Consider the following 14,775-nt stretch of genomic DNA (forward strand, 5'->3'; position numbering starts at 1 on the left):
TTTACTGTTACATTTTTTAAAGGTTCGTAGCAACTCTTACTACATTACTGTTAGCATCACTGAGTTTATTAGCAACTATCACTACATTACTGTCAGCATCACTTTGATTTCATTAGCAACTCTTACTACATTACTGTCAGCATCACTTTGAGGTTGTTCGAAACACTTACTATATTACTGTTAGCATCGTTTTGAGTTCAATAGCAATTCTTCCGACATCACTGTCGCATTATTTTGATGTTCGTAGAAACTCTTACCACATGACTGTCAGCATCACTTTGAGGTTATTCGAAACGTTCACTCCATTACTTTACCATCATTTTGAGTTCATTAGCAATTCTTACTAAATCACTGTCGCATCACTTTGAGATCTTTAGCAATTCTTCTGACATCACTGTCGCATTATTTTGAGGTTCGTAGCAACACTTACTACATGACTGTCAGCATCACTTTGAGGTTTTTCGAAAGGTTCACTCCATTACTGTTAGCATCATTTTGAGTTCATTAGCAATTCTTACGAAATCACTGTCGCATCATTTTGAGATCTTACATTCTTCTGACATCACTGTCGCATTATTTTGATGTTCGTAGCAACTCTTACTACATTACTCTAAGCATCACTGAGTTGATTAGCAACTATCACTACATTACTGTTAGCATCATTTTGAGTTCATTAGCAATTCTTACTACATCACTGTCGCATCATTTTGAGATCATTAGCAATTCTTCTGACATCACTGTCGCATTATTTTGAGGTTCGTAGCAACTCTTACTACATGACTGTCAGCATTACTTTGAGGTTATTCGAAACACTTACTACATTACTGTAAGCATCACTGAGTTAAATAGCAACGACCACTACATTACTGTGAGCATCATTTTGAGTTCATTAGCAATTTTTCCGACATCACTGTCGCAATGTTTTGAGGTTCGTAGCAACTTTTACTACATTACTGTCGCAATATTTTGAGGTTCGTAGCAACTCTAACTACATGACTGTCAGCATCACTTTGAGGTTATTCGAAACGTTCACTCCATTACTGTTAGCATCATTTTGAGTTCATTAGCAATTCTTACGAAATCACTGTCGCATCATTTTGAGATCTTTAGCAATTCTTCTGACATCACTGTCGCATTATTTTGATGTTCGTAGCAACTCTTACTACATTACTCTAAGCATCACTGAGTTGATTAGCAACTATCACTACATTACTGTTAGCATCATTTTGAGTTCATTAGCAATTCTTCCGACATCACTGTCACAATATTTCGAGGTTCGTAGCAACTTTTACTACATTACTGTCGCATTATTTTGAGGTTCGTAGCAACTCTTTCTACATGACTGTCAGCATCACTTTGAGGCTGTTCCAAACACTTACTACATTACTGTTAGCATCATTTTGAGTTCATTAGCAATTCTTACTACATCACTGTCGCATCATTTTGAGATCATTCGCAATTCTTCCAAAATCACTGTCGTAATATTTTGAGGTTCGTAGCAACTTTTACTACATTACTGTCGCATTATTTTGAGGTTCCAAGCAACTCTTAGTACATGACTGTCAGCATCACTTTGAGGTTATTCGAAACGTTCACTCCATTACTGTTAGCATCATTTTGAGTTCATTCGCAATTCTTCTGACATCACTGTCGCATTATTTGGAGTTTCGTAGCAACTTTTACTTCATTACTGTTACATTATTTTTAGGTTCGTATCAACTCTTATTTGACTGTCAGCATCACTTTGAGGTTGTTCGAAACACTTTCTACATTACTGGAAGCATCACTGAGTTTATTAGCAACTATCACTATGTTACTGTTAGCATCGTTTTGAGTTTAATAGCAATTCTCACGACATTACTGCCAGCATCATTTTTAATTTACTCGCAACTCTAACCAAATGACTGTCAGCATCACTTTGAGGTTATTCGAAACTTTCACTCCATTACTGTTAGCATCATTTTGAGTTCATTAGCAATTCTTACGACATCAGTGTTGCATCATTTTGAGATCATTAGCAATTCTTACTACATCACTTTCGCATTATTTTGAGGTTATTAGCAACTCTTACTACATTACTGTCAGCATCACTTTGAGTTCATTAGCAATTCTTACTACATCACTGTAGCATTATTTTGAGGTTATTAGCAACTCTTACTACATTACTGTAGCATTATTTTGTGTTCATTAGCAATTCTTACAACATCACTGTCGCATTATTTTGAGGTTATTAGCAACTCTTACTACATCACTGTCGCATTATTTTGAGGTTCGTAGCAACACTTACTACATGACTGTCAGCATTACTTTGAGGTTGTTCGAAACACTTACTACATTACTTTAAGAATCACTGAGTTGATTAGCAACTATCACTACATTACTTTTAGCATCGTTTTGAGTTCAATAGCAATTCTTACGACATCACATTCAGCATCATTTTTAATTTACTCGCAACTCAAACCACATGACTTTCAGCATCACTTTGAGGTTATTCGAAATTTTCACTCCATTACTGTTAGCACCCTTTTGAGTTCATTAGCAATTCTTACGACATCACTGTCGCATCATTTTGAGATCTTTCGCAAATCTTCTGAAATCACTGTCGCATTATTTTGATGTTCGTAGCAACTCTTACTACATTACTGTAAGCATCACTGAGTTGATTAGCAACTATCACTACATTACTGTCAGCATCACTTTGATTTCATTAGCAACTCTTACTACATTACTGTCGTATTATTTTGTGGTTCGCAGCAACTCTTACTACACTACTGTCAGCATCACTTTGAGTTTATTAACAACTTTCACTCCATTACAGTTAGCATCATTTTGAGTTCATTAGCAATTCTTACTAAATCATTGTTGCATCATTTTGAGATCATTAGCAATTCTTCCGACATCACTGTCACATTATTTTGAGGTTTGTAGCAACTCTTACTACATGACTGCTAGTATCACTTTGAGGTTGTTCGAACCACTTACTACATTACTGTAAGCATCACTGACTTGATTAGCAACTATCACTACATTACTGTTTGCATCATTTTGAGTTCATTAGCAATTCTTCCGACATCACTGTCACAATATTTCGAGGTTCGTAGCAACTTTTACTACATTACTGTCGCATTATTTTGAGGTTCGTAGCAACTCTTACTACATTACTGTCAGCATCACTTTGAAGTTTTTCGAAACACTTACTACATGACTTTCAGCATCACTTTGAGGTTGTTCGAAACACTTACTACATTACTGTAAGCATCACTGAATTTCTTAGCAACTATCACTACATTACTGTTAGCATCATTTTGAGTTCATTAGCAATTCTTCCGACATCACTGTCGCAATATTTTGAGGTTCGTAGCAACTCTTACTATACATGACTCTCAGCATCACTTTGAGGCTGTTCCAAACACTTACTACATTACTGTTAGCATCATTTTGAGTTCATTAGCAATTCTTACTACATCACTGTCGCATCATTTTGAGATCATTCGCAATTCTTCCAAAATCACTGTCGTAATATTTTGAGGTTCGTAGCAACTTTTACTACATTACTGTCGCATTATTTTGAGGTTCCAAGCAACTCTTAGTACATGACTGTCAGCATCACTTTGAGGTTATTCGAAACCTTCACTCCATTACTGTTAGCATCATTTTGAGTTCATTAGCAATTCTTCTGACATCACTGTCGCATTATTTGGAGTTTCGTAGCAACTTTTACTTCATTACTGTTACATTATTTTTAGGTTCGTATCAACTCTTATTTGACATTCAGCATCACTTTGAGGTTGTTCGAAACACTTTCTACATTACTGGAAGCATCGCTGAGTTTATTAGCAACTATCACTATGTTACTGTTAGCATCGTTTTGAATTTAATAGCAATTCTCACGACATTACTGCCAGCATCATTTTTAATTTACTCGCAACTCCAACCAAATGACTGTCAGCATCACTTTGAGGTTATTCGAAACTTTCACTCCATTACTGTTAGCATCATTTTGAGTTCATTAGCAATTCTTACGACATCAGTGTTGCATCATTTTGAGATCATTAGCAATTCCTACTACATCACTTTCGCATTATTTTGAGGTTATTAGCAACTCTTACTACATTACTGTCAGCATCACTTTTAGTTTATTAGCAATTCTTACGACATCACTGTCGCATCATTTTGAGATCATTAGCAATTCTTACTAAATCACTGTCGCATCATTTTGAGATCTTTAGCAATTCTTCTGACATCACTGTCGCATTATTTTGAGGATCGTAGCAACTCTTACTACATGACTGTCAGCATCACTTTGAGTTCATTAGCAATTCTTACTACATCACTGTAGCATTATTTTGAGGTTATTAGCAACTCTTACTACATTACTGTAGCATTATTTTGTGTTCATTAGCAATCATAGACATCACTGTAGCATTATTTTGAGGTTATTAGCAACTCTTACTACATCACTGTCGCATTATTTTGAGGTTCGTAGCAACACTTACTACATGACTGTCAGCATCACTTTGAGGTTATTCGAAACGTTCACTCCATTACTGTTAGCATCATTTTGAGTTCATTAGCAATTCTTACGACATCACTGTCGCATCATTTTGAGATCTTAAATTCTTCTGACATCACTGTCGCATTATTTTGATGTTCGTAGCAACTCTTACTACATTACTCTAAGCATCACTGAGTTGATTAGCAACTATCACTACATTACTGTTAGCATCATTTTGAGTTCATTAGCAATTCTTACTAAATCACTGTCGCATCATTTTGAGATCTTTAGCAATTCTTCTGACATCACTGTCGCATTATTTTGAGGTTCGTAGCAACTCTTACTACATCACTGTCAGCATTACTTTGAGGTTATTCGAAACACTTACTACATTACTGTAAGCATCACTGAGTTAAATAGCAACGACCACTACATTACTGTGAGCATCATTTTGAGTTCATTAGCAATCCTTCCGACATCACTGTCGCAATGTTTTGAGGTTCGTAGCAACTTTTACTACATTACTGTCGCAATATTTTGAGGTTCGTAGCAACTCTAACTAAATGACTGTCAGCATCACTTTGAGGTTATTCGAAACGTTCACTCCATTACTGTTAGCATCATTTTGAGTTCATTAGCAATTCTTACGAAATCACTGTCGCATCATTTTGAGATCTGTAGCAATTCTTCTGACATCACTGTCGCATTATTTTGATGTTCGTAGCAACTCTTACTACATTACTCTAAGCATCACTGAGTTGATTAGCAACTATCACTACATTACTGTTAGCATCATTTTGAGTTCATTAGCAATTCTTCCGACATCACTGTCACAATATTTCGAGGTTCGTAGCAACTTTTACTACATTACTGTCGCATTATTTTGAGGTTCCAAGCAACTCTTAGTACATGACTGTCAGCATCACTTTGAGGTTTTTCGAAACGTTCACTCCATTACTGTTAGCATCATTTTGAGTTCATTAGCAATTCTTCTGACATCACTGTCGCATTATTTGGAGTTTCGTAGCAACTTTTACTTCATTACTGTTACATTATTTTTAGGTTCGTATCAACTCTTATTTGACTGTCAGCATCACTTTGAGGTTGTTCGAAACACTTTCTACATTACTGGAAGCATCACTGAGTTTATTAGCAACTATCACTATGTTACTGTTAGCATCGTTTTGAGTTTAATAGCAATTCTCACGACATTTCTGCCAGCATCATTTTTAATTTACTCGCAACTCTAACCAAATGACTGTCAGCATCACTTTGAGGTTATTCGAAACTTTCACTCCATTACTGTTAGCATCATTTTGAGTTCATTAGCAATTCTTACGACATCAGTGTTGCATCATTTTGAGATCATTAGCAATTCTTACTACATCACTTTCGCATTATTTTGAGGTTATTAGCAACTCTTACTACATTACTGTCAGCATCACTTTTAGTTTATTAGCAATTCTTACGACATCACTGTCGCATCATTTTGAGATCATTAGCAATTCTTACTAAATCACTGTCGCATCATTTTGAGATCTTTAGCAATTCTTCTGACATCACTGTCGCATTATTTTGAGGATCGTAGCAACTCTTACTACATGACTGTCAGCATCACTTTGAGTTCATTAGCAATTCTTACTACATCACTGTAGCATTATTTTGAGGTTATTAGCAACTCTTACTACATTACTGTAGCATTATTTTGTGTTCATTAGCAATTCTTACAACATCACTGTCGCATTATTTTTAGGTTATTAGCAACTCTTACTACATTACTGTAGCATAATTTTGTGTTCATTAGCAATTCTTACAACATCACTGTCGCATTATTTTGAGGTTCGTAGTGTGGCAAGGCGAGCGGTGGGGAACAGTTGCCAACAACGCCACCTGTGGGCTTTCACCCCAGTATATAAACAAAATTTCAAAATGACCAGGCTTCCATTTGAACACAGGCACACAGGTCGAGAGACACAACAGGACAGGACCGTGATTTCCACTTATAAAAATACTTTTATTAGAAAAATAGTTTAAAATGAGCAACAGACTAAATGAATACCAATGGATAAAATAAGGAGTGCAAGAGGAATTACCGAAAGGAAAAGGGGACAGGGCTGGGGCTTACCACGACAGCGGTAACGAAAAGGGGAAGGATCCAAAAAAACTACCCTGCACCCGTGACACAGCAAACCAAAAAATAATCATGAATAAGGAACCACCACCAGGGGGACCGCTGCCGCTCTGGGCCCTCAACACCTGTCAAAGAGAAGAAAAGAACACCATCAAAAACATGAAATCAAGGCAACCCTCACACACGAACCAAATATCGCTACCCCAAATAACCCAACAGAGACTGTTTTAAATCCAAATGATCAAAATGGGGAGCAAAAGGCAACAATAATAATAATAATAATAATAATAATAAGGGTTCTAAACAATAAATCAAATGTAACCCACAAAAACTAACAGTAATAATTCAAAGAAAGAAATAACAAATAGAAAAGGAATAAACTCAAGTAATTAAGGAAATGTCTGCCCCTCTAATTAAAACCAGGCTCCAAGGGGGATGGCTCAGCGCCGATGAGGGTCGGGATGCCCTCTCTTGGCCCACGTTGAGGCTCTTATGAAGGCCGTAGTGCACGGCTTTAACCGCCGTTACCTGGATCAGAGCCGTTGTGAGCCGAATCAGCAAGAATCCAGACTGAAGAAGAGAAGAAGAGGAAGAACCAAAACAGCAGCGAGGCTCACAGCAGCAATTGACGGCTGCGCACTGCAAAATAAACAAGTTAACCTAATTAAAATGTGGATGAAGGACATTACAGAATAACAAAAGCTAAGAATAAACATTTCCTACCGGAGGGCAGAATCGTGGTGTCAGACAAGGCAGGAGGAGGAAGCCCGCAGCCCAGACTACACAAACGATGGCCGGGAGAGGATAATCAGAACACCACAGACCATCGGCAGCTTGATATGAAAGGCAGACAACTACGCATCTTACCCCCAGAAAGCGCACCACGCACACACCGGCCCAAGGGAGACAGCCCAGCTCCCGGTAACACCACACTGCTGGACGGAGCAAAACCGGAGTAAACAGGGGGCCGATGACACTGAATAATGGAGCAGAGCAAGCATGCATACCTTTGTTTGTAACCGATCTGCTGACCAGCGAGACGCCACCACGCACGGCTGTCGGCTCCGTAAAGGAGGGAGAGGAAGTGGAAAGGACGGAGAAGGGTCGGACCAGGTCTACTTCTAGGTGACCACTCACTATCGTCTGCCACACTGCCCCTCATGGTGGGGAGTGTAGCGCCATCCTGCCACAGTTGGTTTGCCAGTGTGTTTACATCAGGATTTCTAGTTGAGAGTGTTTGCTCATCTCTTCCAGAAGCTTCTTCTAGAGTTGAGCCTGGATGATCCTGACACATCACTGACACACACACACACACACACTCCCAGTCACTAACCCATATTGTCATCACTTAAACACCACTGGAGTATTGAAAGAGATTCCACATGTTGGTCAACCAGAGAAGCTCCAACTGGTGAAGGTCATCCAACTCTGCATGAAGGTCAACCTCCATCATCTGCTGCTCATTTGCAGGGACTTAGCTCCAATGGTAGAGTGCTAGCTTAGCATGTGAGAGGTAGAGGGATCCATGCCCTCCTTCTCAGAATACTTCAGCTTGTTCTGTTGATCAGAGGAGCTGCTGGGTGATGAATGCTGATGTTAGAATATGAACTACTAAAAATGTTCATCTCCAGTTTAAAGTTAATATTAAATTTAAAGTAGAAAACTCTTCCCTCTTCAATCCTGTCACTCAGTGTTGTAAACTGTTTCTAACAAATTCTACTGTTAAACAGTTCAAGTGTTTCTAATGAAGCTGAATGTTCTCCTCTACTTTCCTCAGTTGTGTTTCTTTCATGTCCTCCTGACATCAAAGACAGAATTCTAGGTACAAATAAAGACACTATCAAAGCCTCCTGATGACATCATCATCAATTCTGTCTTTGATCTGTGTCTGTCCAGCCTGTCCTGAGTGGATCCAACAGTTTCCCATGGGTGACTCTGTCATGGTCTCTCTCCTGCTGTCTCCAACTCTCAGAGTGCTTCTACTGGTTTCTCTCCATCGTCCTTGTTGCTAGGCAGAGCACTGGTGAGGACTGAGGCCAGTGATGACATCACCTCCAGCTGAGACCTGCCAGGTGGTCCTGCTTCATTCAACTCTGCTGCCTCTGCCACTGCCCTGACTGGTGAGGCTGACAGCAGGTTCTCTCTCATCTAAACTCTCTACAATGGAGGCTGAAATCCTTGTGATTGGTGGTTCAATCATCAGGTCTGTTGAACTCCCAGGTGCCATCACCTGCTGTCTTCCTGGTGCCAAAGTTATGGACATTATTGAACGTCTCCAGGACTCATCGATCTCCACCCCTCCTGCAGGTTTTCCCTGTCTCTGTGTGGGTTCTCTCTGGTTCTCCAGCTTCCTCCCACAGTCCAAAGACTTCAAGAGGGTAGTGGTTACCTGAACACTCTAAATGACTGTGAGTGTGAATGGTTGTCTGTCTGTGTGTGTTGGTCCTGGGATGGACTGGCGACCCATCAAGGGTGAACCCCCTCCTCACCTGATGTCAGCTGTGATAGGCTCCACCCCCACGAACCATTGCAGACAATCAGTATAGAAATGGAAATTTAGCTGCTATGTTGAATCACTAAAACCTTCTGAAGTCTACTTTTGCTTCAGTGGTAAAGTAGAATGTTATTAACTCTCTCAATGGTTTGAATTCTGATTTCCACCTCTTTTTATCAGATCCACATTTCAAAACAACCAGGTTTATTTGGCTCCTTTCTTTTAGCAGAGGATGGTTTTGATCCATCAACCTCTGGTTCTGGTCCCAGCTCTCTTCCTCTGCTCCTCTCTGCTCTACCATCTATTGACCAGGCCTTGATTTAGGAGAGCAGGACTGAGACAAGAACAGGAATGTGAGTGTTGAAGGTTTAACAATTTGGCTCTGAAGCCTCAGCAGGTAAAGATTCATCTCTTATTTCAGAGGTGATTTGAAGAATCCATTGTTGCTGAACTGTTGATGCTTCAGTTTCTGGACGTTCACCGGTGGAATGTTTGTGGGTCAGAGGTGAAAAGAGGACAAGTGCACCTGTTATGTGTGATGGGGCACCAGCATGGAGGAAGTTGTCTTACATTTCCAGCTAAACAGCAGGAAACTTCAAGTAAAGAATTAAAATGATTTAATTCAGTGTTTAACTCCCAGGCCTCTGGAATAAAACCCAAGGAACAACTGACCACCTCACCATGACTTCACCCTGATAACCAGGAGGTAACCTGGTAGTCAGAGCAGCGGTGCTCAGGTCTGTGGACTCAGAGGAGGGTTCTTCTTCTGGTCCTGGGTTTGAAGACATCAGCAGCCTTGTTGGAGTCAACTGGGATGTTCCTCTCAACAGACAGCAGCATTAAATCAGAGAGCCTGTCTGCTCCATGGCTCCTCCTGAGCTGGTCCTGGATCAGCTTCAGTTTGGAGAGTCACGGTTACACTGAAGCAGAGGTCACTGGCAGTGCTGCATATACTGGGAGGAGCCTGTGGCTCTGGGTACACTGTGCCCATGTTGTTGGCTTGAAGGCAGCTCAGCGTTACTGCACATTGTTGAGTGACAAAAACAGCCAACACCTCCAGCACAGAGAGGAGAGACCTGCCACACCTCTCCAGAGACATGATGGCAGTGGTGGGATTTAAACCCACGCCTCCTCAGAGACTGGAGCCTTAATCCAACACCTTAGACCACTCAGCCACACTACCTCACTGAACTGTTTAGTGAGTTGGTCTGCTAAACGCATGTTAAAGAAGAAGTAACAATGATTTCAAACTTATTCTGAAGGGTGACCCCTTCCCTCCCGTGGTCTCAGGAAGGGATGACAGCACCGCTAGAAGAAGCCAGGAAAGAAATGGAAAAAGGACTCAATTCAAACAGAGCCTTTCTACCTCAGCAGCCATGCTAGCAAACCCCCTTTTGTCTGGTTTGGACAGACAGACAGACAGACAGACTACTTTATTAATCCCTTTTGGACGTTCCACGAGGGAAATTGCACTCTCCTCAACATACATTCACAGCACTGTTACAATAGATTAGACTAAAAATAGCAAAGAAGAGAAAACAAAGACTGCATATATATCTATATATCTATATCTATATCTATCTCTATATATATATATATATATATATGTATATATATGCGCATATATATATCTATATCTATATATCTATATATATGCATATATATGCGCATATATATGTGCATATATATGCATACATATGCATATATATATATATGCATATATACACGTGCCTGTGCCTGTGTGTACCTGGATGGTTATGTATATTTGCATAGTGACAGGAATAATCATAATATTAATTGTTCTTAATTGTTATTATAACAATAATAATACTAATAACACTAATAATGATGATGATATCATATAATAATGGTGATGATGATATAATATAATAAAAATATAATAGTTATAATAATAATAATAATAACAATAATAATAATAATAATAATAATAATAATGTACAGTCTCTTATATTGCACGAGTGTCCAGTTGTTATTGGGTTAAGCTAATGGTGCTCAGCCCTCTCCTACAGTCCTTCTGTTGGCCCTCCCCTCCTCCAGTGAGGAGTTTAACAGTTTAATGGTTCGGGGGATGAAGGAGTTCTTCAGTCTGGTTGTTGTTTGGTGACTGTGGATGAACACACAGGAGAAGTTGAGCATGAATCTGTGTTCCTGTTCACTTGAATACATGCAGGAGTGTGAGGTGGAAATACTATTGTTTATTTTTGTTCTGATTTCAGAACTGTTGACACAACGGTGTCAGATTAAAGCATCTCCACCTTCCAGATGCTGGTCTCCTTCTGGGGTCCTGACTGACCTCCATCTTGTGTTCTGGATCCACCTGAACCCAGCAGCTCCAGATCCCTTCACTCCTTACAGGGATAGAAAATGGCTGCTGGATGGAAGTCCCCCAACTGTGGCTGTTCTGAAACTCTTCTCCTCAGTCACTCCTGAGTTGACACTGAGATGGAAACTCTGGACCAAGTCAGATCAGCTGTTCTGAACCTGATACTCAATCAGCTGTGAGTACGTTCACCTTGAGTGTCACATGTGTACAACCATGACAAAATGACATCATCAATGGAGCCCTGATACCACGAATCACCATGACAACAACAAACAAAATAACAAGTTATTTCACTTCAATTCACTGAAACAAGACCTTCATATATTTATGATGACATCACCAATATGAGCCTTCCCAGTCTGTCAGGGGGTAGAATTCAGTCAGCACCAATGACATCAGAGTCAGAGTTTAGAGATCAAAGACAGACATTAAAGTCTCTCTGATAAAACAAAAATATAGTGTAGTACACTGGAAAAGAATATTGCAGTATATAAATATGATGTTTCCATGGAGGGGCAGTTTGACTTTTTATTCTTGGATGCATTTATATTTTAGAATCAGAAAGGCAGTGACAGTGACATCATCAAGACAAAACCTGGTGTTACAAAGGTGAGGGGAACAATTTTAACAGTCAATCCAAAATTTAGGCCTGAAGTTTGAAAATAATATTAGCTAGCTAGCAACATTAGCTAGTTAACGTTAGCAAGCTGGTGATATTTAGCACCACCAACTAGTTAAACAAGGTCAACAGCTGTAATGATGATGGTCACATGATTTAACCTTCCTCCTGTGTGACCTGTTGGAGGTTTTAAATGCAGCAAAGAACCACATCAATTTGTTTATTGTATCAAGGATTTTTGACTTTGTCAGGAACCTCTAGTTCAACAAAATAAAACCAACAAATGTTTTTCACTGAATGACCAAATAGTGAGGGTCTGTCTGGACCAGTTATCAAAATAAGATGATAAAGCAACAATCAGAGCCAAACCTGAAGTCAGAAGTGCACTGTCAGCAACCCTGCCAGCAGCTCCTCTCCCAGTCATGGGAGCTTCAGGGACTCTCATCAGCCTCGTTCTCCCATCGACCTGCACAACAACACAACAAACAAAGACCATCCTTGATGTGTCTGCATAGACTGCATTTGTGTTGTGGACCCACATCCACCAAGAGTGCAACAGCGTCCTCCTCAGCAGCCCTGCCTCAACACCAACCAGAACAGCCACAGCCACAACCCCACTCAGGATCTGGTTCCAGAAGAAAGAGGGTCAGGACTGCCCAAGCAGTCAGGACAGCAGGACAAATGGATTGTGCTTCAACTGCAGGAAACATCTCTGCAGAGATCACACAGAAGTGTCACACATGCATCTAAACACACAATCAATCAATATTTCCATGGATAAGGAAGCCTAACAAGGTCACCAAGAGATGGAAACAACTTGGAGGATAGAAAATTGTTTTAGTTTATTTGACAGCTGATTGAAGACGTGGGTCAAAACTGACCGTTACCATAGAGATGGGAACAGAAAGCTGACACAAGAGGAAGGTTCCAGCTCTGAAAAAGGAGTTTGATCAAAATCTTGAACTGACAGTAGAAATATCCTTTTGTATGTTGACCTTTGTTGACAGAAGTCACTTTAGCTTGGCAGTGAAAAGAATGGCTGCTAGCTTGACAAAGAACTGCACAAACCAGGTTCAAGCTGGACTTTGGACCCTGGTATCTGCAACGACTCCATCAACTCCTAATCTAGCAGCTCTGCTGGGTCCAACTATTTTACAGAACATTTGACAGACCTGTGGAGCAGTGAGGACACACAAGAGTTGATCACATGATCCACTGAAGCGCCATTTTACCTGCCACTGAGGTCACCAACATGAGCTGGAGTTGGGACTCTTGAACTGAACCTGGTATCACAGCGACACCTACTGCTGCAAAATGGAACAGCAACATTGAACCCAAGTACAGGATTGGAGGGAGACTGATGGTCGCTGTTTGGGTTTTTGAAGAACAAGGAGGGCGTGGCTTCAAGTTGGATTCTCAGAGACTATTTCCCCAACCTCTACATTGGAATCTACACTGTCATCCAGTCATGTGACTGAAGTCATCCAGTCATGTCAGTGATGTCACTCTGCAGGACTGTCATTGCCGTCACATTATAGAAAAGAATCCAGACTCCACTTTTATGAGGCAGTTTTGGTCTTTAAACACTTGACAGTTCCAGGAGATTTAGTCTGGCTCAAGATCTTCAGATCAACCCAGGACAGAAGGCTATGACTCCATTGGATTGTATAGTTGGAGCATTCAGAGATCTGGTGGATCTCAGTAGGAGCTGTATTTATCCACTGAATGATCCTGGTCAATGTGATCCTGCTCCTTCATCTCTAAGGCTGACAGAGCAGGAGGACCTGACTGAGAAGAAAGCTGCCCTTGAGCAGCTTCAGTCTCTGTGTGACAACACACATGCAGAAAACCAGAACTTGAGGGAACAAGTTTCTACTCTTGAACGTGAGAATAAAAGAGCAATCCAGGAGCTCCAGAACCTCACTGCTGTGGTGGCCAACCTCAAAACGGTCCAGGACAAGAACCAGACTCAGATAGAAGATCTGAACGCAACAGTCCACAGTCTTCAGAGTGAGGGGAGGAAGGTTGATGGAGAGAACAATGAGCTCAGAAAAGAGCTGACCCAGGTTCAGTCTCTGAGGGAGAGAGAACAGGTGGAGATGAAATGTCTTGAGGAAGACCTGACTGAGAAGAAAAGTGCACTTGATCAGCTTCAGTCTCTGTGTGACAAGAGATGGACAGAAAACCAGAATTTGTGGGGACAGGTTTCTAGTCTTGGACAAGAGAAGATTATTGCATATCAGCTGGTAGAGAACATGTCTGCCATGGTGGGCAACCTTGAATCTGTGAGGGAGGAGAACCAGACTCAGATCAGAGACCTGAACACACAAGTCCACAATCTTCAGCTTGAGGTGAAGATGGTTTACAAGGAGAAGTGTGACCTCAAGTGTGAGCTCAACTCCATCCAGGCAGAGAAGAACAAAAGGAGAGAAGAACTCACTGAGAAGAAGGCGACTCTTGAACAGCTGAGGTCCCAGAGTGAGGAGAGAGAGGCAGAAAATGGATGTTTGAGGAGACGATGCAGTAGACGAGTTTCTACTGCATCTCAGGAGACAGAGACCTTCACTGCAGAGTTGGCCCACCTCGAATCAAGGAAGGACCAGGACCCCACAAAGAGTGAGAGTCTGAACGGTGAAGTTCAGAGTCTTCTATGTGCAGTGAGAACAAAAAAGAAGAAAAGGAACAGTGCTCA

At 40.6% G+C, this 14,775-nt stretch overlaps 1 protein-coding gene across 1 annotated transcript in view; it reads right to left on the reverse strand.

Annotated features, from left to right (window-relative positions):
• Positions 1-6,616: 6,616 nt before the first annotated feature.
• LOC147271144 (uncharacterized) overlaps positions 6,617-14,775 on the reverse strand; it is a 100,924-nt gene continuing 92,765 nt past the window's right edge. Inside the window, exons 2-6 of the mRNA XM_086205769.1 lie at positions 7,634-7,688; positions 7,494-7,561; positions 7,350-7,405; positions 7,155-7,265; positions 6,617-6,751 (exon numbers count right to left, since the gene is read on the reverse strand). Coding sequence (XP_086061895.1) covers positions 6,617-6,751; positions 7,155-7,265; positions 7,350-7,405; positions 7,494-7,561; positions 7,634-7,688 — 425 coding nt within the window. The remainder of the gene's footprint in view (positions 6,752-7,154; positions 7,266-7,349; positions 7,406-7,493; positions 7,562-7,633; positions 7,689-14,775) is intronic.

The sequence above is a fragment of the Aulostomus chinensis genome, chromosome 1, assembly GCF_037954235.1.
Source record: "Aulostomus chinensis isolate RoL2024-O1b breed Wild chromosome 1, RoL_Achi_v1.0, whole genome shotgun sequence".
Taxonomy (NCBI): Eukaryota; Metazoa; Chordata; class Actinopteri; order Syngnathiformes; family Aulostomidae; genus Aulostomus; species Aulostomus chinensis.